General features: G+C 39.7%; 3 protein-coding genes across 4 annotated transcripts; 2 read left to right on the top strand and 1 right to left on the bottom strand.

The window, feature by feature from the left end:
• Positions 1-103: 103 nt before the first annotated feature.
• Positions 104-19824, bottom strand: LOC131682058 (zinc finger protein swm). Of its 2 annotated transcripts, none has more exons than XM_058963233.1 (3): positions 19632-19824; positions 5199-6116; positions 104-3909 (listed from the first exon to the last, which is right to left on the bottom strand). In XM_058963233.1, the coding sequence occupies exons 2-3, from the start codon at positions 5820-5822 to the stop codon at positions 1270-1272; spliced, it is 3264 nt and encodes a 1087-aa protein (XP_058819216.1). In that variant the 5' UTR covers positions 5823-6116; positions 19632-19824; the 3' UTR covers positions 104-1269. The 2 variants fall into 2 exon arrangements, with proteins under 2 accessions (XP_058819216.1, XP_058819217.1); XM_058963234.1 differs by lacking the exon at positions 19632-19824 and adding an exon at positions 6180-6303.
• LOC131679881 (uncharacterized) lies at positions 12574-15720 on the top strand. Its single transcript, XM_058960632.1, has one exon. It carries the CDS (start codon positions 12574-12576, stop codon positions 15718-15720), a length of 3147 nt encoding a protein of 1048 aa, XP_058816615.1.
• A 137-nt stretch (positions 19825-19961) lies between the features above and the next one.
• Positions 19962-20772, top strand: LOC131682062 (uncharacterized). Its single transcript, XM_058963239.1, has 3 exons — positions 19962-20336; positions 20407-20508; positions 20570-20772. The coding sequence occupies exons 1-3, from the start codon at positions 20091-20093 to the stop codon at positions 20708-20710; spliced, it is 489 nt and encodes a 162-aa protein (XP_058819222.1). The 5' UTR covers positions 19962-20090; the 3' UTR covers positions 20711-20772.
• The last annotated feature ends 6602 nt before the right edge of the window (positions 20773-27374 follow it).

Here is a 27374-nt window from a genome sequence, read left to right as displayed (position 1 = left end):
CTCTGCGACCAAAAACGGTTTTTTTTGGATTGAACGAATTTCTACTGGATGATGGTTAAGAAAAAGGATTATAGCGAACGAATGAGGCGGAAAATAAAACACATTTTTATGTTATAGCTATCTTCAACTCTAGTTACGAGTTTTTGTAATCTTTTGTTTCTTGAAATCAAGCTTTATTTTTTCCGTTCGTCACTCACGAAACTTCTTGTTGCAGTGTGCCGTTTTTGAATCATTACTTTTTTTGCTTTTTTTCTTTTTTTAAATATTTTTTCGGCATCTATTTTTTGACTTTTTTGGTTTTGTTTTTTTGTCATTTGAATTTCTTACAATACAACCATTATTGCTAACAGATATTTTGACTTTCTTATTGTCGAATCTCCATAGATGTTACGCAGAGTCGCTCTTGAAGTGGTGATGAACTGCTATTTCCTGTAAGAAATAAGAAAAGAAAAAAAGCAAAAAAACGAACTTCCAGGCAGCTGTTGCAGCAGCAAGAAGTTCCGGTCGTCGGCAGCTCGATGCGATGATATCCCTCTGCTTCCAAATTCATTCTTCTTTTGTGTGGTTGGTTTGAATATATTGTATAGTTACTTTAACATTTTCGCGCATATTTAGATTACAAATCACTGTATGTACACTTAGGGTTTATTAGTTGTTTTTCACCAACACTAGCTTTTATATCTATATGTATATAGATTTGAATTTACTCATAATTAATAATTATTAATATTTTAATTACTAGACTTTACTCATTAAAACTATCATCGTTTTGTTTTTCTTTTTGTTGTGTAAAAGCAGCTAGATTTTGTTTACTAATGAAACTTTTCGCCCAGTTATATACCAAAAACGAATTTATATATCAGTGCCAATTTTGACATCTAAGCGACTCAGATCAGTCAATGTTATCTTCTTTTCAACCAATAAAATCTAGCCTTATTATTAATATATTGACAAAACATCCTGTTCGTTGGCGCTGAACCGGTATTTTTAAGGAAATTGAAAGTTCCATCTGTTACTTTGGGATGCTGCTTCCAACTGCTTTAACAAACCCAAACGTTACAAAACTGTCGACTAAAAAGTTAGATAACAAAAACAGAGCGTAGAGTGGACAAATCTTACGTACTACATTTGAAAAAAAAATCCACTTAAAACGCAATTACAATGAAAAACTCAATTCAGAAAACTGCTCTGCTCTTCGACGAGTGATGGCGCTGCTGTTCTACTCATTCGCTCCGTGGCTGCTCATTCCTTTTCTTCCAACGGAGATTATCAACGGCGCCAAGAACGGTCCTCCGATTCCATATCCTCTTCTTCTTCCTCCTCTTCGACCAGTCGTACCTCGGACGTTTCCTCTAATGAACCACTCTCCGTCAGAGTATCCATTGAAGCAGCCGAGATCGGGTCGGCTCCAGTACCGATCCCCACGTCACCATCAATACCGACGTTACCACAAACTGCACTGTTGTCCAATAATTTCTCGCAACTATTTGCGTTCGTCAATTTGTCATCATCAACAACTACAGCTCCGGTTGGAGTATTTTCTTTGCATTCAGCATTGCCAACACCGGGATTTGATGTGGGTTTCGCATTGTTTACGACAGCCCATCCGATCTGCAGAGTGATATCACGGAAGACTTTCCCAAGGACCAGTGCTTTTTCCGCATTCTGGCGAATTGAGTAACTGATCGAAAGTGACGGCACCGTTTTATCCAGCTGATGTTTAGTTATTTCCCCGAAATGTTTAAAATGTCCTAACAGAGCGTCGGCATCCTCTTCCGCAAAGCCAGATATGCTAATTGTTGTTGGACGCCGATCAACACTAGTCGAGCCAATTGGGGCCAATCGGTTGATGGGTCGAATCGAGCGAACACCCTGCGAACTGTATAGTTGTGGCTTGATGATGTTAGGTGTCGGAACATTGCTCACTGGCGTTGGAGCCGAACCAGGAGCACGATTGGTTCGCTGCTCCTGAGCAATCATATCCAACTCGGCATCCAGCATGTCCTTTTTCTGTTGCTCCTTGGTTTTACGTTTCGGGAGCAGCTGTGCCACAATTTGACTTTGCTCACTAGCGATCTCTTTTTTCAACGTGTCAATTTTCGTTTCGAGTTCTTTTATTGACGCCAGCAATTTTGCACGAGTCGGATCATTAGCCTCAAATTTCTCAACCATTACGACCAGCGTGCGCACTTCTTTCAAATAACCCTGCATAAGATCGTTTTTCCGTTTTTGTAAGCTCTGGGATAATTCTTGCTTTTTCTTCATCAGTTCATTGGTAGCTCGGTTGATCTTGGCTGAATTATTCTTTATCCGCAGCTGATTGGTGGAAACGAGTGGAGTAGTAACCGTGTTGACCAACTTTGTAGCGGTGTTGGTGAATGCATTTGTTACTATCGCCGGAGTAATAGTAGCAGCTGAATCTCCTTCGGTACCAGCGCTGGCACTACTTGCCACAACTTCCTTAGTAGAAATGGTCGTCGCAGTTGACAGAGTGGTTGCTACTGTCGCTACATTGTTGTTGTTGTTTAGGTTGTTAATGCTGTACTGGTTTGGATATGATCTGCGCAGTGAGTGCTCTGTCTTGGCGGCCGCTGTAATCGATGGCTGTTCACTGGTAATCGTGGGACTGTGCCAAAATACTTTGATAAAACGGTTATTCAAAACTGCCTCAGTGCTGCGATAGGCAACATTCGCTTCAGCATGAGTCGAAAACGTAACGATTGCCGCTTCCGGATCACCATCGTAGCTGATCTGAATGTTGACAATTTTCCCAAATTTTGAAAAATGGTTGTTTAAATGAGCTATTGCGTTCAAACCCCTCGGAATTTTCCTCAGTTCGAGCGAACAGTTTTGCTGGGGATTGGCAGTGCCACCAGTGCCGAGTGGATGTGCAGTGACTCTCGGACCTAAGCGATTATTCAACGGGAGCTTACGCTTCATATGTCCATCTGCGATAGCTACTGCGTCTTCAGGTTCGAACCTTCGCTTCGGTTGCTGTGCGGATACATCACCTCCTTTATTGGCATCCACGACGGGCACCGAGATAAGCTCTCTCTGCAATGGGGTAGCTCCAATTGGATTTCCTGGAAAACCGGCCGGGAAACCGGGTGCTCCTCCTCTGAAGTTTCCGCTTAACGCACCTCGAGGTCCGAATCCACCCACGCCAACTCCAGCAATGTTTCCAAGCCTCTGGGCAATTGACGGACGTCCAGGTTGAAAAGCCGGTGGTCTATTCCACAATTCTGGCGCGTCTGGGCTGTACTCTGGATGAATTGGTCCCGTTCGCATTTGAGCAGCTGACTGAATCGTAATTAGCGCTGAATTATTAATGTCTTCCAGCACAACCGGGTCTACCCCATGATCCCAGGGGCATGTTTCACCTCGCATGCAGTATCCCTTTTCGTCAAAATCCCGACAGCGCTGCCGTTTCGCTGCTAACAAGGTTGCATCAACCGCCGGAGCATGATCCATTGCGGATGCTGGAGTGACGACTGAAGCGGTTGCTGTAGCTGGGGATTCGGAACGTGCTATCTTTCTGCGATCCACAACAGGTGATGGAGACCTGCTGCCAGATTGGCTTCGATTGACAATACGAACACCGCCACTGCCGGTACCACCACTATTAATATTACCGTTTCCAGTGCCACCACCACCACTGTTCCCAACTCGACGACTTTCGTAGGCATGGTTTTTCCGTTCGTAGCGTCGGAACGAATCACCGCGCCCTACTGGCGATTTGTTGCGATACTGACGATTTATTTTCTCCCGGTTGGATTCCCGCGCCGGCACACGGTCTCTTGAACGCGAGCGCCTAGACTCGCGTGATCTTTCGAACGACCGAGATCGGGACCGGGACCGGGAACGAGATCGATTTGATATCCGGCGACCCCGGTTGCGACTTTCTTTGCCCTGCGAAAGAAAAGAATAAGGATCGACTTAATTGGCACGTTTCTATAGGACTTATGTTTAGCTGTTCAAGGTGATATGAGGGAAAGTGTGGTAAAGAATGAAGCAACATACAATGCAGCCAGTGGCATGTTCTTTTTTGCTAAGATGACGTCGCTTCTTTAAGACCTAGCCCGCTGCATGAATTACAAGTAGGGGTTACACTCATTTAAACTTGGGTCTAATCAGTCTATATCTTTTTGGCACGATGTAGCTAGCATCTGGGAAACCAAAAACGCTATAAGTCAGCAAGCACATTCTTCATATCATTTTAACCTTACGTCTTCTCAATGCATTTTGTTCAAATTTAATCCGTTTTAAATAGTGAAAATGTCGTTTTTGTTTGAAGCGAAACTAAGTCAGGTTCTAGCCCTAACTGCTGTCAAAATGTCAAAACGGTTGGGGTTAGAACCATACTTATTTCGGCGTCGGTTTACCACTATCAGTAAGGTTAGTATGAACAACATACTGTTTTCAGTTTAAATTACTTTAAAGCTTTCCCCGATTTTTTCCATTAATTGTAAACTAGGCCATTTAGAACCATTTTAAAAATATCTCATTTTTTAACCCATTCACCCCCGTGTTGTTTGTGGACAACATTTTTGAACAGCTATAACTTATGATTGAGACAAGATTTGTTCGCAAAAACAAGTAAGGCTAATAAATGTGTCTATTGCCTCTCATTTGAGTATTAAAAGTTACAAGGATCAGCTCTGGAACTGAAGTTATTGCAATTAGTCTGATTGGATTCCGATAGAGCAGTGCTGCCAGGGGCGGAAAATGAATTTTCCATATATCTTCGATGTTTCAATATTACTTAGAACTAATTAAAATTATCAATTTAGACTGTCTTTAGCTACGTTGTCCACAAAAGTGGACTATTGTAAATATTCTAGGTGAATTGTATTGAGCATTGAAAAGTAAAAAATGAGCAGCTTATAGCACTGCGAGGGAAGCACCCATTTTTATGAAAAAAGGCTTTTCGTGTTTCTTGACCCCACCGGTTTCAAGGAAAAATAGTTTTGAAACCCTGCATGAACTAGAAAAAAGTTGAGCATGAAAGGGTTAAAGCCACGATTCGGAACGATTGACTTCGGAGTCAAGCTAAAACGGCATGAAAATTCACCAAATATTCTAGACAAAAAACATCGAACAAAATGCATTTACCAAAGATTAGTGTTACAAGGGTGTTTCGTTGTTTGGCAATTAAACATGCTGTGGAATCGATATTTATGTAAAACTAAAATACTCACATGTTCTTCCTTGTTTGAACCTTTCACCGGAGTCTTGCCGCTGCTAGCGGTGTTTGGTGGTGAAACTACGTTGTTTGTGGCAGATATTGACAGAGCTCCGCTGCTGGCACTGCTCAATAGTTCGCTGTTTGAATCTTGGGGTACACTGCCAGCTATTTTCTCCACAGAAGGTACATTTCCGACTGGCAAATCTTTGGAAGGCTTACTGCTGTTGTTGTTGCTGCTGCTGCTACTGATGTGATTCTCGTGTAGGGGAGGAGTGAATTCTCTTTTGATGCGTATCTTCGAATCTTCCGTGACCGTATCTTGTATGGTTTCAGCTGGGGCCACTGATTGTTGTAGAACGATAGCTGCCGCTGCTGCGGCCGCCTCCTTCGCCTGAGCAATTTTAATGTATTCTTCGCCTTTGATTGATCGAAACAACTGCTCCAGAAAAGGGTCCGTTTCTTGGCCCAGGAAAACATCCAACTGCTCTTTCATGCAATCCCTCAAATCCTTTTCGGGTTTGTCCTTCTTCAGTAAAGCCAGCACGTATCGAGCAAGGGCTGCCGGATCTGCATCACATAGTGGTTCCAGAACCTCGGTTAGCCAAGCTTTTAGCGCATCCGGATTGTTGATGTGCATTGTTGTATTAAACTAGTCCGAGCTTCACAACGTGACCTCCCGGATTAATCGTTGACAACGCGACGATATTACTACTCTCCCGCAAAACACAACACGTTTGCCGTTCAACACTATCCAAAATAAGATCCACACACGGTGATATTTCGTTGTATGGTGTAATAACGCGCTGACCGTTTGGCTGCTTGTGTGCGTGCAGCTGCTGCAGAAAAATTTTCTCCTCTGCGATCGCTTCTTCTTCCTCCTTCGACTATCTTTTGCAAAAACGCACCGAATCAATTGGATTTATCGCTGGATCTACAGTAAAAACAATTCTAGTTAGTAAAATACACTATTTGCATTACACACATCACGAGTTACAATCTTCTAAAGTTTTTTCGCTAAAAAATACACTAAAAACTGACGATAAAAATGAAAAGAAATTCCGTCCACTCGTTTTGCTCTTGCCTTTTTCAACTCAGCCAACCCGTATGACAGTGTTGCCAGATCTTCTCGCAATTTTATCGCTGTATTCGAGCAGGGATCACACACTGAACAAAAAAATAAGGATCCGAAAAAAGCAGTCAATGCAAAGGGACAGATCAAAGAGAATAGGAAAAGAGACGAATAGTGTGAAGCCAAAAATACCTTATTGAGCAGACCAATCGTGCAATGTAAATAAACATTACTCATGCCTGAGTTGGAGGAGATAAGTATTGTAAATCTATCAAAAAAAAATTTGAATTTTCGTCAGAATTTAGTGCAATCGTGATTGTAAGGTGCATTCTAGAGTCTATGTATGAGTAAAAACAAGTTTTAGAATTATTTCATCTCTTTTTTTCGAAATGCACATCGTTTGATAAACAAATCCAACGATCGACAAAAGATTTGTTTTCAAAATATAATAGGAGTCATTTAAAGTGCTGCCTTTGGAAACGGTTGCCAAATTCTAGTGTTGAAATCATCGTAAAGGGAGTGTTGCCGTTTTGACTGATTTTCACTCTGCGTCTCTTTCACTATTCTCTTTGGGACAGATCACAGATTAAAAATTAATAAAATTCAATAGTAATTCTTCAAAAGGGCTAATGAGACTTTTGTAAACAAACTTATTTTGCTCATTATTCCGCTACCGAGTTGAATTTCATGAAAAATACATCAATTTCAAATGTTTTCTGTGTTGAAATGATAACAAATTAGGAGAAATCAGCAAAACAAAAGTTTGTTTACAAATCTTATTAGCCCTATTCAAATGTTGATATGGAATTAACCCTTAAAGGCGCAAACTATTTTTTTTAAATTTCCTGAATGCTGTCTCACAACTTTAATACGTTACTACGATAATTTTGAGATGGTTTTCGCAGCCCTACATTCAACAAATCGTCGAAAAAAGTGAATCAGCACAGAATGTTTGTTAAACAAACTTTGCTGCGAGGGAGTGCAAAGTTAATGCAAAAATGGAAATTAATTGCATTTTTTCTAATTTGACTCAAATTTGTTATACATTCCTAGAGCGATCTGCCTCTAGGGTTAAATGCATTTCTTTTCATCAAAATAGAAATTTCGAATGTATTTTGCATTGCATGTAAGACGTGAAAACTGTACAAGAAACTACATCCAACGAAATGTTAAACGGAGCAGACTAGTAGAAGACTTGTCGAACGACTTCCCTGCGATGAAATGCAAAAGTGGGAAAGAAATGCATTTCTTCAAATTTGATGCTATTTAACATTATATCTTCCTAGAATGATCTGCTCCTAACAGTGCTCGAATAGAATTTTACAACAGCATTTACCCTACCAACAATCATAAAACAATAAACATTATAATTATTACTGTTTCAACATTGTTCGACGCAGAGTTCTCGCAGTAGATTTACAATAAAATTTCATGTAACAATAAATTTTACTGTTTAGCTAAAAACTGATACAGTAAATTCACATTAAATTTTACTGTTTTCGAGAAAAAAATGTAGGGAGAAAAATTGATTTTTTCGATGTTAAGATACATAACCACCTCCCTTTTTTTAGTGTAAAAGTCGATTTTACACTGTAATTTACTGTAAAAACGTTGAAGTTTATTGTTTTTGTATTGTAGCATAATACTATAATTTACTGTAAATTGTTGTAAAATCACTGTACTGTCACAGTGAAAATCGTGGTTTTGTTATTGTACATTTCTATTCGGGTGCAACATACAATGACGTGACATACATAACAGTCGTTTTCTCGACTACTTATGTTATGAACTGTTATTTTGGTATGTTCAAAACCGCATATCACCTGGTACGAAGCGTGTGAAGTGTCAAAAATATAAACTGCTGTTGTATAAGTACTTTTTTGGCATTTGAAAATAACCGAATGAATCAAAAAACACTACATTTAGGCTGGTAAATTTTACAGCTCATTACACTAACAAAAAATAATTTTTCTGTTAAAGATCGTAAATTGAAAAGTTTGTCAAAAAGGAGAAAAGTTAGGGCTGTCACACCCCTGCGTGACGTGCCTCCGTTTATTTGGCAACCTTGTTGCTGATCCCATGCAGCACGATTTCTTGGTCAGTAGGTGTCAGATCTATGCGGCCTGAGCTCTCGATCAGTAGATGTCAGAAGAAAGTTTCCGGTAAAAAAGGTGGTACTATATACTTACTAAAAATAATACTATATCTTAAATCTAAGATTTGATGAACAATTTGAACTTACATGCTAAAGGAAGAAAACTATATACAATTAATAGAAGTGTGAGGATAGTTTGAACTATATCTATATAATTTAAATCTAATGCTGAGCCGTGACAGGTAATAATTAACAAGGATTGAAATTGATATAAACCTAACCTAAACAATTTTGCAGTACCTCCACATGAAACGTAGCGAATAGCTAGTTAGCACAGGGGAATACTAAACGTGAGTAACTAAAGACATTAATATGAACACTAATGCTTAGTTCATTTATTTCGAAAGGTATTTTTTAACCATCCACTACTGTAATTTGCGGAATAAATAAAGTGGTTAAGGAATCGGAAACGTCCTTCTTGTTGCGATACAACAAATTAAAAAATACGTTTACGTGGTCAGGAGGTGAATTTGTACAAAAATGTCACAGAAGAGCGGTATAAATAAAGCCGTTCCCCCAGTGGAAACACCGGTTGAAATAAGTTGTGCGATTTGTCAATCTCCGGATAATAGCCGAATGGTGGCTTGTGATGACTGTGGGCAATGGTCTCATTTCGAATGCGTTGGTGTTAATGAAAGTATCCAGGACCGTGATTGGAGCTGTGCGAAGTGTGTCGCGTTGAAGGCTTCAGGTGCAGTCGGATTTTCCACACCACTCACTGGAGGAAAAGGTCCAGGTCCACAGCTAAATCAAAAACCACTAGCGAATCAACTTCGTGTGCAGTTTGAAGCGCTCCAGAAGAGATTTGATGAACAGCAAGTGATATTTGATCAACTGTTGAAAGAGAAAGAGAAACAGTTTCAAGAAGCACTCAAACAGCAGCTTGAGTTAGCCATGTTTACGAAGGATCAACAATCGCAGAAGCAGTTGGACAAAAGGCTCGATAGTAATCCGACTGGAGCTTATCCAAAAGCCAGTTCGACGGTGATTAACCGCGCAGGAGTGAACAATGTTTACAACACTCCCGATAAACAAATCGATGAAGATCAGAAGTTGTTGATTGAAATGCAAGCCCTAGAGATAAAACATATGAAAGAGCGCACTGCTCTTCTAGAGCGAAGTCGCAGTCGAGTCAGCACAGATGTGGTAGACAACCTAAATCCTCTGGCTGAAGATTTCTTGTTGCCGGACGATTCGGATGAGCATGATTTTAATCACGTGTTAAGTAGGAGTCAGCTAGCTGCTCGTCAGGCTGTGGCGCGAGACTTGCCTATCTTCACTGGGGACCCGGAAGAATGGCCGCTATTCATAGCGAGTTACGAAAGTACAACGAGACTGTGTGGATATACTGACGAGGAAAATTTGATTCGTCTTCAGCGTAGCCTTAAAGGGAAGGCCCTTGAAACAGTTCGATGCCGATTGCTACATCCTTCTAATACTGCTGGTGTAATAACAACCCTGCGTACATTATTTGGGCGTCCTGATATTATTGTACACTCGCTAGTCACCAAAATTCGTGAGATGCCAGCACCGAAGGCTGAAAAATTGAACACTATAATTGATTTCGGAGTAGCCGTGCAAAATGTATGTGCCACTATTAAAGCATGTGGGCTCGACGAATACCTGTGCAACGTTGCACTTCTTCAAGAACTTGTGGATCGACTGCCGGCAACGATTAAGCTGAACTGGGCTATGCATCGACAGACATTACCGCGAGTTACTTTAGCAAGTCTTGGAGACTGGCTAGGAAAATTAGTTGAGGCAGCATGTATGGTAACAATTCCTACAATTGGTTTCACAAAGCGGGGACGAAGAGATGATAATTTCATCAACGTGCATACTGAGGATGAACATGGAACGACTGTATCTCAGGCTGCCCGTTCGAAATCACCACAGAGGTCGTGGATACGATCGTGCCCAGCATGCAATGTGGTATGTCATTCCTTGGAGAACTGTGACAAATTCCAAGAACTTGATATCGAAACGCGGTGGATTATTATTAAAGACCATAAATTATGTCGGAAGTGTCTTCGAAAACACTTTGGGGCTTGTTTAACTAAAACACCTTGCGGAAAAAACGGCTGTACTTATATGCACAGCCCTCTATTACATAACGATGTCCGGTACAGATCAGCTACAGTTCATCAAGCAGATTCAATGCAAGAAACCGTTACTCAAAGCTGCAACGCTCATTTAAACGTAGGGGAACTGGGGGGAAGCCCGACACCCTGGGTAAGCCCGACACCCCACGACTTTTCCCAGATATCAAATTTTAAATCATACAATAATGACAGGATATTATTAGTACCATTATTTTTGGCATTTCGATACATATAGATGCCATATGGGTTCATTAAACGTCAACAAAATAAACAAAACAAGCGAAAGCAAAGTTGATGCGCTTTTGGATGTTATTTTTAGTTGATACATTTTAAGGTTTTAATAACACAAAGAGCTTTGAAAATGAACAGTTTTTTTGTCACACATTCTATTCTACTCTCCATATCGTTATTTGTATGTATTGAAGATAAGTTTGAGTATTTCAATACTGTTAATTGAGCATTTAACAAAAATGGGCGCTGTTGGGGTAAGACCGACAGTTTTTGGGTGGGGTAAGACCGACACGGTGTTTAGATAATTGGGTTCGTTTTTGATTCGATACAAACGACTGGGTATATTTGTTGTGTTCAATTATACTATAATTACGTCATGTTAATAATTGAAATACACGGAAACTATGTTTTTTGCATTTATTTATCAGTATTGTCTCATGCTGACCAAAAAAATTAAAAATTAATTGAACGTGATTCATAATAATATTACAAAAAGAAACTAAAAGTACAATCTAATATGAGATTTTGAAATGATATTGATGAAAAAAATTCATTGACCGTCGGATTGTTGATCAACAATGTTTCGAAAAATCACAACACGAACCGGATAGCTTACTACGAAGCGTGCGTCACTTCTAAGTGAATGAGTCCTAGTAACAGCGTATATAATCTGCTTGCAGAATAGCTCTTCCTCGTTAGAATGGCTATACAAGTGGCAATAAAGCTCGAAAGAATTACTTGAGAAAACCTGTACCATAATATAAACCATGCGTTAAACATTATTTATTCATAACACCACGCATTCGAATGCTCTTCCTCTTGCTACGCGATGAAACTACAGAAAGTATGCGTTTGCATCACACATACTCATATACACATAATTGCACGTTATCACACATACACAATACATTTTTAATGAAAAAAATTGGACAAAAAGAAAGTTCAAAAGGGGGTCGCTCTTGCCCCTTTGGGGTGTCGGTCTTACCTGCAGCGTTTTTAAAATGACATTTTTCTCCATTTTTTGGCAACCAATAATTTTTAATGAATTAAATTTTTTGAAACGCTGAAAAAATTATATTTTGTTAAGAACCACCTAAACAAGGATTATGCACAGAATATACAATTTTAGGAACTTTGTGGAATTTTAGAAAAATTATTGCGCTTAAGGTGTCGGACTTGCCCCGCGTTCCCCTATCAGGGAAAATTCTCTTCAGATATATTCCCGTAACTGTTCACGGTCGAGAAAAATCAATAACCACATATGCATTTCTTGACGATGGCTCATCCACTACACTCATGGAACATAGCCTGTTGGACGAGTTGGGACTTCAAGGAACACCTCATCCGCTTTGTCTGAACTGGACTGCTGGACAACAGAGAAACGAAGGGGAATCAGTAAAGCTGTCCGTCAGAATTTCCGGCGTGCATGATTGCAGTAAGGTTCATGTGCTGCCGAAGGTTCACACAGTCGAGAATCTGTCGCTTCCGCCCCAATCCGTTTCAGCGGAAGATTTAGCAACACGTTATAATCACCTGAAGAATCTACCGATAGATTCATACAATTCGGTATCTCCGAGGATTCTGATAGGTATCGATAACTGCTATCTAGGCCAGGCGTTGCAGTGTACAGAAGGTGCCGAAGATCAACCTGTGGCAGCCAGGACTCGTTTAGGATGGCTGGTTTACGGTCCATGTGCTGGTGTATCCGGAACATCAAATACGAACTATACCGCATACCACAGTGTTCACGTATGTCCATGTAGCAAGGAGGCTGATGCCAGTCTTAACGCCGAAATGAAAGAGTTTTTTTTCTATTGAGAGTCTTGGGATAATGACGCTATCAAAGCCATTGCTTTCGAAGGATGATGAACGAGCTCTTCAGCTACTTACCTCCAGGACTCTGCTGAAGGATGGGCACTATGAAAGTGCATTGCTCTGGCGATATGATACTCTACGTCTGCCAGATAGTAAGGGGATGGCTCTCAAGAGGTTGATATGTCTAGAGAGAAGAATGGGTCGTGATGCTGAACTTGCTAACACTCTTCGCGCAAAGATAGTCGAGTATGAACAGAAGGCATACATACGAAGGTTAACGCCGAGAGAAGCTTCAACTAAACATCCACGGGTGTGGTACCTGCCGATTTTCCCTGTATTTAATCGAAATAAACCAGGGAAATTACGGATCGTTTGGGATGCAGCAGCTACAGTTGGTGGAATATCGCTCAACTCACTCCTGTTAAGTGGTCCGGATCAGCTAACATCTCTGCCATCGGTGCTCTATGGATTTCGGGAGTTTCGAATTGCGATTACCGGAGATATACGCGAAATGTTCCATCAGGTGCTTATGAATGAAGATGATCAAAATAGTCAACGTTTCTTGTGGAGAGATGGTGATTCCAGCCGTGAACCGGATGTATACGTCACAAGGGTGATGACTTTCGGAGCAACATGCTCTCCTAGCTGCGCACAGTTTGTGAAGAACGCCAATGCGGTCCGATTCCAGCACAGGTTGCCCCGAGCAGTAGAATGTATCATCAAGGAACACTATGTCGATGACATGCTAGCTAGTGTCGAGTCCGAGCAGGAAGCAGTGCGACTAGCCAATGAGGTTCGCTACATTCATTCAGCGGCCGGCTTCGAAATTCGCAACTGGCTTTCTAACTCAAGGCGAGTTTTAGAGGGTCTGGATGGGCATCAGCTAGCGAAGAAAAATATGAATTTTTCTTCTGAAATGGCAACGGAAAAGGTCCTCGGGATGTGGTGGTGCACTGAGACTGATACATTTACTTTCAAGCTTTCTCCAAATCACGACCAAGATATTCTTTCCGGTCGTAAATGCCCAACGAAGCGGGAAGTGCTAAAGACGCTTATGACCATATACGATCCTCTGGGCTTAATTGCGAACTTTCTAATGTTTCTGAAAGTATTAATTCAGGAAATTTGGCGCGCAGGATCGCACTGGGATGACGAAATATCGCCAGCATTGGCTGAGAAATGGCAATTATGGTTAAGACTTCTTCCCCAAGTAGAAACGGTGAGAGTTCCACGCTGCTATCGCCATCTTACGACGGTTGAAGGAAATAATGTGATTCAGTTACATGTATTCGTGGATGCAAGCGAGAACGGAGTGGCCGCGGTTGCTTACCTTAGATTTGAGCAAAACGGTGTCATCGAATGCGCCTTAGTTGGATCAAAAACGCGAGTTGCTCCCTTGAGGTACCTCTCTATACCACGTTTAGAGTTGCAAGCAGCAGTAGTAGGGGCTCGCCTGGCAAACAGCATCATGAAATCACATCGCTTAAACATTTCAGCGCGATATTTCTGGACTGATTCGCGAGACGTCGTGTGTTGGCTTAGATCGGATCATCGACGCTATAGTCAATTTGTGGCATCCAGAGTTGGAGAAATTCTCGAAACGACGGACCTGAGTGAGTGGAACTGGCTTTCGACGAAATTGAACGTTGCTGATGAGGGCACCAAATGGCAGAAACTTCCCAATCTATTGCCATCAAGTCGATGGTTCCGTGGCCCGGAATTTTTGTGGAACATGATGCGTGAATGGCCATTGGATAGAAAAGACCCTGGATCAACCTCGGAAGAATTGCGTGCCACTGTGCTACATCATTCACTTCCAGATCCAGTATTTCGCTTCGAAGACTACTCCAAGTGGAAGCGCGTAGTGCATATAACAGCCTTCACACGACGTTTTCCATTAAATATAAGAAGGAAAATAGCCGGAGAACCGATAGAAGCCGGACCACTCACTCCTGAAGAGCTGCAGACCGCTGAGGAATTGATTTACTGTCTAACACAGCAGCAGAGCTATCCGGAAGAAGTTAAGTTGCTCAGGGAAGATAACGTGACAGTTAAGACACGACCACGCCTATTACCGAAACGCAGCTCTCTATACAAGTTATGTCCAGTAGCAGATGAGAATGGGATGCTACGTATGCAAGGGCGACTGAGCAATTGTCAGTTTGTAGAGGATGCTGTTAAACGCCCGATCCTACTCCCGAAACGGCATCACGTAACGAATCTAGTGATTGCAGACATCCACGAGAAGTACCGGCACATCAACCATGAAACAGTTTTAAACGAGATTCGTCAAAAATTTTACATACCACGGCTTCGCACTGTCTACAACCAGGTTCGCCGCAATTGTCAACGTTGCAAAATCCTTCGTGCACGGCCTCAGCCGCCGATCATGGGGGATCTTCCGGTAGCACGACTCGCTGCGTTTAGTCGCCCATTTTCTTATACAGGGGTTGACTACTTCGGGCCAATGCAGGTAACCGTGGGCCGACGGGTAGAAAAACGCTGGGGAGTTCTTTTCACCTGCTTGACTGTTCGCGCCATACATTTAGAAATTGCTCACTCTCTTACAACTGATTCGTGCATTATCGCCATACGTAACTTTATTGCTAGACGTGGATCACCAATAGAGATTGTAAGCGACCGTGGCACCAATTTCATCGGCGCAAGCCGCGTGTTACGTGAAGCCTTGTCGGAAGTCGACCAGGACAGAATGATGCAGGAGTTCGTCAGCCCTAACACAAAATGGACATTTAATCCACCCACCTCGCCTCACTTTGGAGGTTGCTGGGAACGACTGATTCAGTCGGTCAAAAGAGTCCTAGATCAAGTGAAACCTAAACGGCTGCCAACGGATGAAGTTCTGAGGAGTATGCTGATGGAAATCGAAATGATGATCAACTCAAGACCACTAACGCACATACCGATCAACGAAGAAACGTTACACCTAACCACTTTCTTTTGGGGACATCAAACGGTAGTAAACCCCCGATTGCGTTCAATGACAGACCTGCGATCGTACGAAACTCGTGGAAGATGTCCCAGGCGTACGCTGATCAATGCTGGAAACGATGGGTCTCCGAATACATGCCAACACTCACACGTCGGACGAAATGGTTTCAACCTGCGAAACCGATTGAGATCGGTGACGTCGCACTCATCGTAGACAACAACCTTCCGCGGAATTGCTGGCCATTGGGACGTGTTGTTGCGGTGGTACCATCTAAGGATGGACAAGTCCGTCGAGCAACTTTACAAACGGCGACAGGACTGTTGGAGAGGCCCGCGGTCAAAATCGCTATACTGGACGTCGGCTGCAGCTGGAGTACGCCTGAGTAGTTCCTAGGGCGTACTGGGGGGGGAATGTCACACCCCTGCGTGACGTGCCTCCGTTTATTTGGCAACCTTGTTGCTGATCCCATGCAGCACGATTTCTTGGTCAGTAGGTGTCAGATCTATGCGGCCTGAGCTCTCGATCAGTAGATGTCAGAAGAAAGTTTCCGGTAAAAAAGGTGGTACTATATACTTACTAAAAATAATACTATATCTTAAATCTAAGATTTGATGAACAATTTGAACTTACATGCTAAAGGAAGAAAACTATATACAATTAATAGAAGTGTGAGGATAGTTTGAACTATATCTATATAATTTAAATCTAATGCTGAGCCGTGACAGGTAATAATTAACAAGGATTGAAATTGATATAAACCTAACCTAAACAATTTTGCAGTACCTCCACATGAAACGTAGCGAATAGCTAGTTAGCACAGGGGAATACTAAACGTGAGTAACTAAAGACATTAATATGAACACTAATGCTTAGTTCATTTATTTCGAAAGGTATTTTTTAACCATCCACTACTGTAATTTGCGGAATAAATAAAGTGGTTAAGGAATCGGAAACGTCCTTCTTGTTGCGATACAACAAGGGTCATTCGCAAAATTTTTGTGTTTAACCAGATCAGCTCAGCAACAAACAGAATCCTTATGCAATTACCGATTACACACGCACAGGTTCGAATTTACGAGCAGACTTGCATTATCCCAGGTTAACAGAAGTCTGCTATATTAACAATTCTGAAATTCACCGTGTGACCGTCAATGTTTTGCACGTTGCCAAGGATCCACAAGATAACACAGTAATTTTTTTCTTTCGCTTGGTCCATTTTCATGACATTCTTATTCAGAACGGGTTGAAATGACGGGAAATCCTGTGAACAAGATCCTAAATTAGAAGAGTTCATGATGCTTGTTCCGTCATAGTCTGTTAGCAACGCTACGCTGTTCCATTTTACACCCTGTTTTTTTCGAGCACTGTTTTGCAACAAAGCTGTTCTGCGCCTAAATACGGCTTTCTCTTCCCCTACTAACACGTGCGATGTGCCTTAAAAAATGAATTATCGGCGTCGTTAAGCTACCGTATTTGGGCCTAAATAAACTTAGTTATATATAAAAAAAGCTGTTCTACAGCTAGACAATTATTGAAGTTTTGACATATTTGTTGTCGGCATTAGATCGCCATCAAGATGGATTCAAATATTTGTATCAGTATTTATAACAACTGTCAGCAAAAAACAAACTTCCTTGAGCCCAGAAGCGGTTCGGTTGCCTCCCAATTGGGTCATTAAGCCATATGCTGGTTTTAATTCTTTCCGATGCAGCTGACGTTAAAGATGCGTAATCGAACTTTTTTCCTCTTTTTTGTACGCAAAATAACAAAAAATGTGTTATAAAATTGTACCAGAAAGCGATGTGGCGTAGCTATGATGCATCCGTCCGAATCTGTAATCCTTGTCGTTGATTCCCGATGCCGGAAACTAAAAATTTATATCTACCCCCCCCCCCCCTTTCAGCCTTGTACACCCTCTCTCCCCTGTCTCTGATACACCAATGTAGGATTTCACCCCCCCCCCCTTCTTCCGTTGAATATCTTCTAAAAACTTATGTGCTCCCTATCTTCTGGTTTTAGTTGATCAATATTTAATCCCGTTAAGAAATGCCCAACAGTACCACTACTTAAAAATAGCCATAATTAAGCCCCCCTAATCTCAATAAAATTGAACCATTCCCTCTAGTTATTTCTAGTTAACAAGCTTGTGAAATTTCTCGCTTAGTTAATAATTAATTGCTCCAACAACCTCCCTTCTAAAAATTATAAAGTGCATTACTATACAAAGAACACACGAAATGACCCGTCCCCCTAATCTTACGAATATTATATTACCCCCTCTTGTATATGAATAAGTTAGCTGTAAAGTTTTTTTAGTTCCATTATATAAAAACAAAATAGTATTGAAATGTGTAACCCCCTAGTTTTAAGAAATTTAAAATGTAAAGCAATGAAAAAATGGCACCTTTAAGCTAACGCAAACGTGTCTTATCAAATAAACGAATTGAATAAAACCGAACACCGATTAATGTGGCTACACCACATCGCTTTCTGGTGCACTGTCCTACTTTGCTGTCGCATAGTCGGCTTTGAACTAGCTATAGCCCCTGTTTGAGTAAACTGGGCAAACGAGAGGATCACAGGTTCGCTTGCAATTCCAACGAAGGGTTAATGCCTCGTCCAACTGATCCTCAGCGGCTTTGGATCCTTGGCCTCGAATATGCGACCAAGCCACATCACACTGGCTCCCAGTTCACTTGTTAAAGCACTATCATTGTTATGAGTGTTATTAAGTACAACTTATTTCTTCAGTTTACCAAACTTTGGTTAAAATTTTTACATTTCCGCTCTCGGTTTCGGCTTATTTAGGTTAAAATACACCGTTGTGGCAAAAACACAGACTAACAGACATAACACTATGAGGGAATTCCCTCAAAAAACATCGATCCGACAATTTTCCCAGAACACTAGCTCCAGCTTTTATTCACAGTCCCAAACACTCATTTATTGCTGGGTTACCCCTTAGGTTTCGTAACAATTTTTCACTAGTGGTCTATCCCCCATATGCTTGTTCATATGTCAGTGGCGCCATAATTTCAAATGTGGCCACAGTCCCAACTACAAATATATTTAAAATGACCGTTAAAGCGGGCGAAGCTTTGTTTTTGAGTGTTATGTCTGTTAGTCTGTGGCAAAAATCTGCATTAAAATTGAACCTCCATCACTAGTCTCTAAACTAGACAATTACCAATTTTGGTTTTCGAGAAAAAAAAATGCACGAAAAAGATTTTTTAATGTTAAGATACGTAACCACACCCTTTTTTACTGTAAAAGTCTATTTTACGTTGGAATTTACTTTAGAAACGGTAAAGTTTGTTTTTCTATTGTAGCATGATACTAGAATTTACTGTACTGTCACAGTGAGAACCATGGTTTTGTTACTGTACATTTCTATTCGAGTACCTTGATCCATATCCTTTTGCTGGGATAACTGTCAAAAAATCTAACCCATGTGGCTAAATTCACTATCAAGGAAGACCGATAGTGTCAAACGACGACGTGTTTACATTCTCTTAGAAAATCAATCAAAAATCATTGAGTTCTACAAGATGACGACACGAATGAACTCATGATGAATTAAGTTCATGTTTGACAATTCTCGGTGGTTTGTTTACTTTGTCAGTTGCGTGAGTTCGAGTGCAACGGGTGCTCATCTGTTGCATTTGCACTCACGTAACTCCCATGTAAACAAACCACCGAGAATTGTCAAACGAAGTTCATCCGACTCATTTTGTTGGGTTATGTCGGTTGGTGTAAAACCTAATTCTGAAATTTAAAAGGATGAACATATATTGTAATATTTGGAAAAATGAATTTTATTCTTCATTTAATGACCCAATTCGCCGTGTAAAAATTTTGTTTTCTTCCCAATTTAAATGTCAAAGCGACACAATACCAACCCAGCTGGATAAGTTTATGACTCAAACCAAAAACTGCTCGAAAACCAAAAGCGTAAACTTGAAAACAAAATTGAACTGGCAATCCTGCTCGGTGGCTCGTCATCGTCCTTCATGTCACTTCTCGTACATACCTCCCGAACATTGTATATGCCAGGGAGGTTGAAAAGTTACATAAAAATAGCTCAATAAACAATCGCCTCATGCAGCGATTTTGGTATAGCTCACCTGTGCGATCTGAAATTCACTATGAACGACTGAAATATCAGAAATTCACACTTATCCACCAGTAATTCTCGTCGTTCCAAAATTTAATGATGGCGTAGAAAAGAACAATCTTTTTCTTTCGAGAAACCTTCCACTATACGTTTTCCCTTATGGCTACGCAGAATATAAAATGCTTCTTACTCGCTCACTTGCTCTGATGTTACTGTCTTATTTTTACTTGCGAGAATTTTCCCGAATAAAATGTCAAAGCTACAACCCAATGAAAAAGTTATGCAACTCAAAAAAAAAAATTCATGTCATGTTCATTCCCACGAATTTCAGCCCATGGGGCATATTGTTTTTCTTTGAGCAGCTGAGTTTGACGGGCACAAACTTTTCAGCACCGTCTTCGTCGGAGATAAAAGTAAATCATTTTGTTTTTCCATCGGTTGGTTTGATCCGCGGTTCCGAACAATCCAAATGGCATCCAAAACCGGTGGCGTTACGCCTATGTCCATCGCGGGCCGAATGGTGCGTGAAAGGGAGCGGCTGCTGAATATGACTCCAGAGGAGCGAATGTGGCGTGCTCAGTGGTTGAAGGATCAGCATCTGTCCCACGACGAGCCCCGTTTCGTTCCCGAATACTGGAGGGAGCGAATAAATCCAATTCGTCGAGTCTACCGCGCTCCTCTAGACTTTGTGCATAAAGCTCTGACACCGGTTCTGGTAAGTTCTCGGATGGAGTTTAGTTCGCATTCTATGATTATGTAATTTCGTTCCCATACATCTTTTATAGGGACACGATTGGGCTTTTGCGATTCGCTTCTGGACCGGGAAAATTGCAATGGGAGCGTTTGGCATTTACGCTGGATATTATTACTTCAAATATAATCAAAATGTAAGTCATCGGAACGTTCATTTCCTAGTCCCAAATAATGAGGTTTTGTTAAAAATTCTAGGATTGGACACGAAAAGGTGGATGGCGTGTAATTAGCTCTCGCCCATCGGTATTTCCTGGCGACAAAGATTATCCCAACTTCCCGGAACGCTCCAGCCCTAGTGACTACGCTGCCCGTGGCTTCAAGCAGTCACCAATATAAGAAAGAGCTTTCGTGTAGTAGATTTGTGCAAAATGAATGTTTATAAAGATTGCCTAAAATAATGGGTAATTATTTCTGTCCTAAAAGCCTTCTGTAGATAACACAGAAACAAAAACCTCACGAAAAATTAGACATTACTTTGGAAATACGTATATTTAAACGAAGAAGAATCGGGCCTTTTTGAATCAAAAAAACTTTTAGTTAAATCTAAAACGACGTGTTTCAAACTGAAATGAGCTAAGCATGTACTTGGCTTAGCTCAACAAATACTCAGATTTTCTTACGCTGTTTTTGTGCGGTTTTTACGCGGATTTTGACATTTACGCTGCTTGTATCCCCCGCGTGAAAAAACCTGAGTGTACTTCTGTTTGTATTTTAAATACAAACATCGTTGAACCAATATAAAATTTGTTAGATCTAACTGATCCCTTTGTTAAAAACCAACAGAATCTTTGTTTGATTTCAACAAAATTTGGGTTGTTCTCTCCTTTGGTTAATACCAAGATTTGTTTTTGTTTCTTCGAATTTGTTTGTTCGGTTAAACTTATGATTTTATTGTTTCAAACGAAATATTTGTTGAAACTATTGAAAAGCCAACCAATGAATTTGTTGGTAATTTCAAGCAACAGTATTGATTAAATAAAACCTGAATCTTGTTAATTACTATATCAAACGGGAAAATTTAAAGAGACTAGAAATTCAAGCATGGGAAAAATCACATCATTGAGCATTCGTTCGCGAATCACAAGTAAGCGCGTCTCAGTAGTGAAGCGCAAAGATGGCATAAAAAATAAAGCAGCAACCTGCTGTAATCAACGCACGCGTGGCGAAGCTGAGGTACTGTTTGACCAAGCACAACGGTTGCTATTTGATCTGTACATTCTATATGCGAGAAGCATCGCTCACGAAGCCTTTCGCGACGAACGTTTAGCGACCTTGGCGACGAGATTTGGTTAGTATTTTTTGTTGAATTTAGTGTCATGAATCAAATCAAAACTCCAGAGCTCGTGTGCGGAAAGATAAAAATCGCATTAAACGTAACTATATAATTTACATTACTTTTGGGCATTAATGTGATATTTCTATAGCATGAAGAGAAAGGTAACTTTAAAAACCACGATTCTTCAAGTCGTTAACAACATCGATGGAAAATACAGTTGTATCGCAGAAGTGTAGGTACACACACGACCAGTTGTCAGCAAGCAACTTCAAGCGCCTTGTACAAAAGCTGCGTCCAGATAGTTTTATCTGGCTGGAATTGAAAGCAGCGGACAGCTCTTAAACTTCATCCACCAAGAAAAAACCGAAAGCGCTATTAGTTCAAATAGATCTATTATTATACCATTATACTCGGCACATTGCAATTGGTCACACAGAATAGTTTACCTCTCAAATTCCCCGATACAACGGGATTCCGTTCTTTAGTTGAACCGCTATAGCGCGCAGTTGGGTTAAAGATTAACCGCAATTGTATGACAGTGACAGAGCTGGTGTCGTGTGGTGCAAAGGCAACCCATGCCTTGTATTAAATCAGAAATAGCCGGTCGAATAATTAATTTGAAAATCACAACGCCTCCCGAGGTAACCGACATATTTTTGTCATCAACGCGCAATTCTTCAAAGATGGTGAAGTTATCATCCCCAGTCTTGGTAAGCAAATAATATAAAAAATGAAAGCTGAAATTGATGTTTCGGGAAATCCATCACTTCTTTTTCTTAACTCTAAGAGAAATACATGAACGTCAAACTAAAGAAAATATGAAATTTGCTATCGAAAAAGTCATGGAGCAGTTTGGAATAGCGCATCAACAGCTTTATTCTGTTGTTCACGATAACGGAGCCAACATGATAGCAACGGTAAAACTGCTACGAAAAATGATGGAGACAGAAACTACGGACGAATCTTCTATGCGCAATGTATTGTTTGAGCAGCCTGAAATGCGCACATTTTTTGAAGAACAAAAATAAGACGATTATGGTAATATCGATATTTGCGAGGATTCAGAAGAGGATCAGGATAAATGCTGTGATGAAAACAATTGTGACGACATGGATGCGAGGGAAAAGACGGTGAAGAGAGTACCCCCGAAGCTAAACAGAACAATGAGGACAGATTTGGATATCTCATGCGAGATATTCTTGATAGCATCCGCTGTGCTGCACATACTGCACAACTTGCAGTTTAGGACGCGTTAAAAACATATGCTAAACGGATTGGAAAAATCCAAAAAATAATAATCAAATTAAGGCAACGCGAGTACCTCAAATTTTTGAAGTCGAACAACGCGCAGTTGCCTCTTTCTAATAAAACACGATGGAACGGGGATATAATTATCAAATCTATTATGAAACAAATCTAATCTAATGAGGAAAAGCTACTCGGAAATTGGAACGTACATGTTGTTTCCTATAAGGATGGTTTCTCTTTCTTCATTACAACGAACTTTGAATTTTCGAGCGAATTTGGTTAGGAAAAAGCTAAATTTTGCATTTTCCTATCGGGATACAGAATGCAAACCACATTGGTTAGAGAGATCCATGTGCATATATTAATCGTTATATAAAGTTTAGCAATAATAAATAGTTGCATTTCTTATCTACGCGATTACAGATGTCAGCAAGGACTGGAAGTTTATGGAAAATTTGTTGAAGCTTTCAAACCTGTGTTTATACTGACGCTCAAGCTACAGAAACATCATGTTCCTCTCTTTGAGTTCTACGCATGCTGGTTGCGATGCCAAGCACAAGTTTCGCTTATAAAATCAAACGTATTAGCTAAGATACTTTGCAATGCTCTACAAAGGGGAATTAAAATGGTTACCGATACATTGCAGTTCAAAGCATGCATTGTTTTAGACCCAAGATTCGATTTCTTGAGTTTTAAGTGGAATACAACAGAGGATAAGGAGAATGTCGAGGTAAAAATACATATTGTTCAAAAGCATCTACATACAAGAGAAACAATTTGCAATATTGTATTTTACCAAAACTAGATTGTTTAACTTCAATGTTGACTTTATTCTGTTACTTTCTTAAAATTACAGATGTTTTTAGTCAAGTTAAGCGAAAGAATGGTCATTTTAGAAGCGAATCCTATAAAAGTTTTGAAACCAAATGAAACTACTGTTCGAGGTATTACGAGTGATATAGATAAATATATTGGCAGGTTTTTTTGGTGAATAAGAAGAATTAGTCCAATCTAATTACTCCTCTAACGACTCCATCGTTTTCAAAGTGAAATAGTTTCGAATGAGGGAAAAAGTTCCTATCACTGAAAGCAGTCAGGATCAACCAAGTGGATCGAAAGAGCAGCAAAGCGCGTTCGATATTTACACTCAAAAAATAAATCACGGTTCTTCTACGTGAAAACATACACTCAAAAAATAAATCACTTTGAATTTACATGAATTGTCACGTGAATAAATATTTTCCATCTTTTAACATACATTACGTGATTCATATGAACGACATTTGATAATCCTGTAAAATTTATTTGATTCACCCGTAACCTTTAAGTGATGCAACGTTGACTGTCGTAACGTAGTTCACGTGAATTTTCATATGTTTTCACGTAGAAAAACGTGATTTATTTTTTGAGTGTATGTGAATCTCATCCACCGCACTTTTCACGTAAGTTCTATCGGATGCTCCGGTAAATTAAAATCATTTTCAATATCTGATTCATCAGGTAAAAGTTACGTGTTTTAAGGATAATTAGCAACAGAAATTCACGTAAATATTACATGAAGCCTGACATAACAACTACATGAAGCCAAACGTAGTAATTATGTGCAACCGAACGTAACAAATATATGAAACCAAACGTGAAAATTACTTGAAGCCGTTCATAGATTGTATTTTCAATAAATTTGCATTCTAAAAAAGAAAAATCTTTTAATGTCAATTTCTTTCAATTTATTTTAATCCTTAATTGCGATAATTAAACATAAAACATCCTAATTTTGAATCGTGTGCCTCAGAATTGTGTTAAAACACTATCGAGAATAAAGCAGATTTGTGCAACAAATCCTGTTTTTGAAAGTAAGAATCAATTTACTGTTGACGACGTCTTGGGCCGTACAATACTGGAACTATTTCTTCACCCCACGAGATGCAAGGTTGGGCAGATCGATTTCCAATTCGCCTTGTGTCACTATATGAAATGCAAATATATAAACACGTTAGTAATCAGATTTAGTAACTGTGATAATGGAAATAACTTACCATGTATGACGAACTCAAATTGCCAGAAGACATTTTTAAGCGGTGCTTATGGTTGACAAACGTTCATCCAACGAAATACCTATTGGGAACTCCTGACGACATGTTTGACATCCGTGTGTCGCCATCATCCATCGGAGATGCCAGTAGTCACCGCGTATTCCCCGGATAAAAAGTTTATTTCGTCTCTATCTATAATTTAGTCAGTATTATTTCAGAATAATTTAAACAGTGGCTGATGTTTCAGCCATTTTTTTCACACAGGAAATTCACGTGAACTACGTTACGACAGTCAACGTTGCATCACTTAAAGGTTACGGGTGAATCAAATAAATTTTACAGGATTATCAAATGTCGTTCATATGAATCACGTAATGTATGTTAAAAGATGGAAAATATTTATTCACGTGACAATTCATGTAAATTCAAAGTGATTTATTTTTTGAGTGTACAAATATTGGCATACTCAACGATTCGTATCACCCACAGTTTATAAAGAACAGTTGCGCAAAGACTGAAGCAAATCTACCTATTGAACACTCAAAACGTCTACCTATCGGACACGAAGAATAACAATGCTCGAATGCGTGGGGAGTATCGTTATTATGTGATTATAATTATGAGAAAAAATTCAATGATGTAATATTAACATTTAAATAATGTTAATATTTTGCTTAATGACAATTATTAAAAAATATATGTTCACTGATATTCAAATTTGGCACTATTTTAAACACCGGAACAGCTCTTCCACCGACAGTGGAAATATGAAGGTATTTCTCATAGTTAAAGTGCAGCTAAAATTTTGACAAATTTGTGTATGCATTCCACTTATACATATGGACCTGTTTCAAATTTATCTTACGCTGCAAATTCGACTGTTTTTTGTCACACCCCAATCAGACGGCAAGCGGCAAAAATCAATGCATTTCGTTCTTAGTTGCGGATCAGTTGAGAACCGGAAAAAGCTTAAATTCTTTATACGATGTTATTTATCGTACTGATTTTTACAAAATAAAACTAAACACTTAATTTTAAATTTTTAAATGCACAAAGTTAACTTCTAACTGAAGCGTTCGGGTTAAGTCATTTGAAATTTAACTAAAAATAAAAGGTTGCCAAAATTTAAAAAAGACCAATGATTGGTCCAATGTTGCCAATCCTCTTTACGCAACTCTACTATTAAAAACTCTGGTATCACCAATCATGTATCGATTAGCAATGGTAATCCTAACTGCCCCGTCAACACAAGTGTCAGTTGAACGTGCGTTCAGTGGACTGAAACTATTATTAACGGATACTCGCATGAAACTGTCTTCGAAAAACGTGGAGAATCTCCTGATATTAAAACTGAACCCAGAACTACTGCATGAAGTATCGAAGAAATGCTGTGAAGACGAATTTGCGTAGTAATTAGAATTTTTGAAACCCAATTGTATGCTCATACTTAAAAATAAGTATTTTATTGTACATATATGAACTAACATAGAAATTAAAAATTGTTTCATTATACTATTTCCATCTGTTGGTTTTCCAATTCGCTTCAACTATTCATCTCTTTTTTCAATTTTCTTTTTTTGTTCTATTTATAAATCGCATATAATTCAATGTATACATTAAGCGGAACACGCACTTTTCACTTGTATTTTTTCTAAGGTGTTTTTCCGATTTTCTTCACTATATCGCATGTGGTTCAGTTTCGATCACTGAACCTCGAAGAATTCGAAATTCGACCAGAAAATGAAATGAATGTACAGAAGGTATTTACGATAAAAGTAGTAGAGGACGGGTTTTCAACGGGAATTGATTCCACCCACAGGAGATTGAAGCACAGACTAACAGACATAACACTATGAGGGAATTCCCTCAAAAAACATCGATCCGGCATTTTCCCAGAACACTAGCTCCACCCAAATACATATTTGTGTTTGCTCCACCTTTTATTCACAATCCCAAACACTCATTTACTGGTGGGTTACCCCTCAGGTTTGGGAACAATTTTTCACTAGTGGTCTATCCCCCATATGCTTGTTCCAAAGAGAATAGGAAAAGAGGCGAATAGTGTGAAGCCAAAAATACCTTATTGAGCAGACCAATCGTGCAATGTAAATAAACATTACTCATGCCTGAGTTGGAGGAGATAAGTATTGTAAATCTATCAAAAAAAAAATTGAATTTTCGTCAGAATTTAGTGCAATCGTGATTGTAAGGTGCATTCTAGAGTCTATGTATGAGTAAAAACAAGTTTTAGAATTATTTCATCTCTTTGTTTCGAAATGCACTTCGTTTGATATACAAATTCAACGATCGACAAAAGGTTTGTTTTCAAAATATAATAGGAGTCATTTAAAGTGCTGCCTTTGGAAACGGTTGCCAAATTCTAGTGTTGAAATCATCGTAAAGGGAGTGTTGCCGTTTTGACTGATTTTCACTCTGCGTCTCT

The sequence above is a fragment of the Topomyia yanbarensis genome, chromosome 2 (genome assembly GCF_030247195.1).
Source record: "Topomyia yanbarensis strain Yona2022 chromosome 2, ASM3024719v1, whole genome shotgun sequence".
In the NCBI taxonomy this organism is placed as follows: domain Eukaryota; kingdom Metazoa; phylum Arthropoda; class Insecta; order Diptera; family Culicidae; genus Topomyia; species Topomyia yanbarensis.
This window is presented reverse-complemented; position numbering and strand designations above follow the sequence as displayed.

Bases quoted from the DNA above. Each gene is read 5' to 3' on its own strand.
- LOC131682058 (XM_058963233.1), bottom strand. From the start codon at position 5,822: ATGCACATCAACAATCCGGATGCGCTAAAAGCTTGGCTAACCGAGGTT. The intron at 3,910-5,198 runs GTGAGTATTTTA...TTTCTTTCGCAG, and splicing joins GTTCAAACAAGGAAGAACAT to GGCAAAGAAAGTCGCAACCG.
- LOC131679881 (XM_058960632.1), top strand. From the start codon at position 12,574: ATGACGCTATCAAAGCCATTGCTTTCGAAGGATGATGAACGAGCTCTT.
- LOC131682062 (XM_058963239.1), top strand. From the start codon at position 20,091: ATGGCATCCAAAACCGGTGGCGTTACGCCTATGTCCATCGCGGGCCGA. The intron at 20,337-20,406 runs GTAAGTTCTCGG...CATCTTTTATAG, and splicing joins AAGCTCTGACACCGGTTCTG to GGACACGATTGGGCTTTTGC. The intron at 20,509-20,569 runs GTAAGTCATCGG...TAAAAATTCTAG, and splicing joins ACTTCAAATATAATCAAAAT to GATTGGACACGAAAAGGTGG.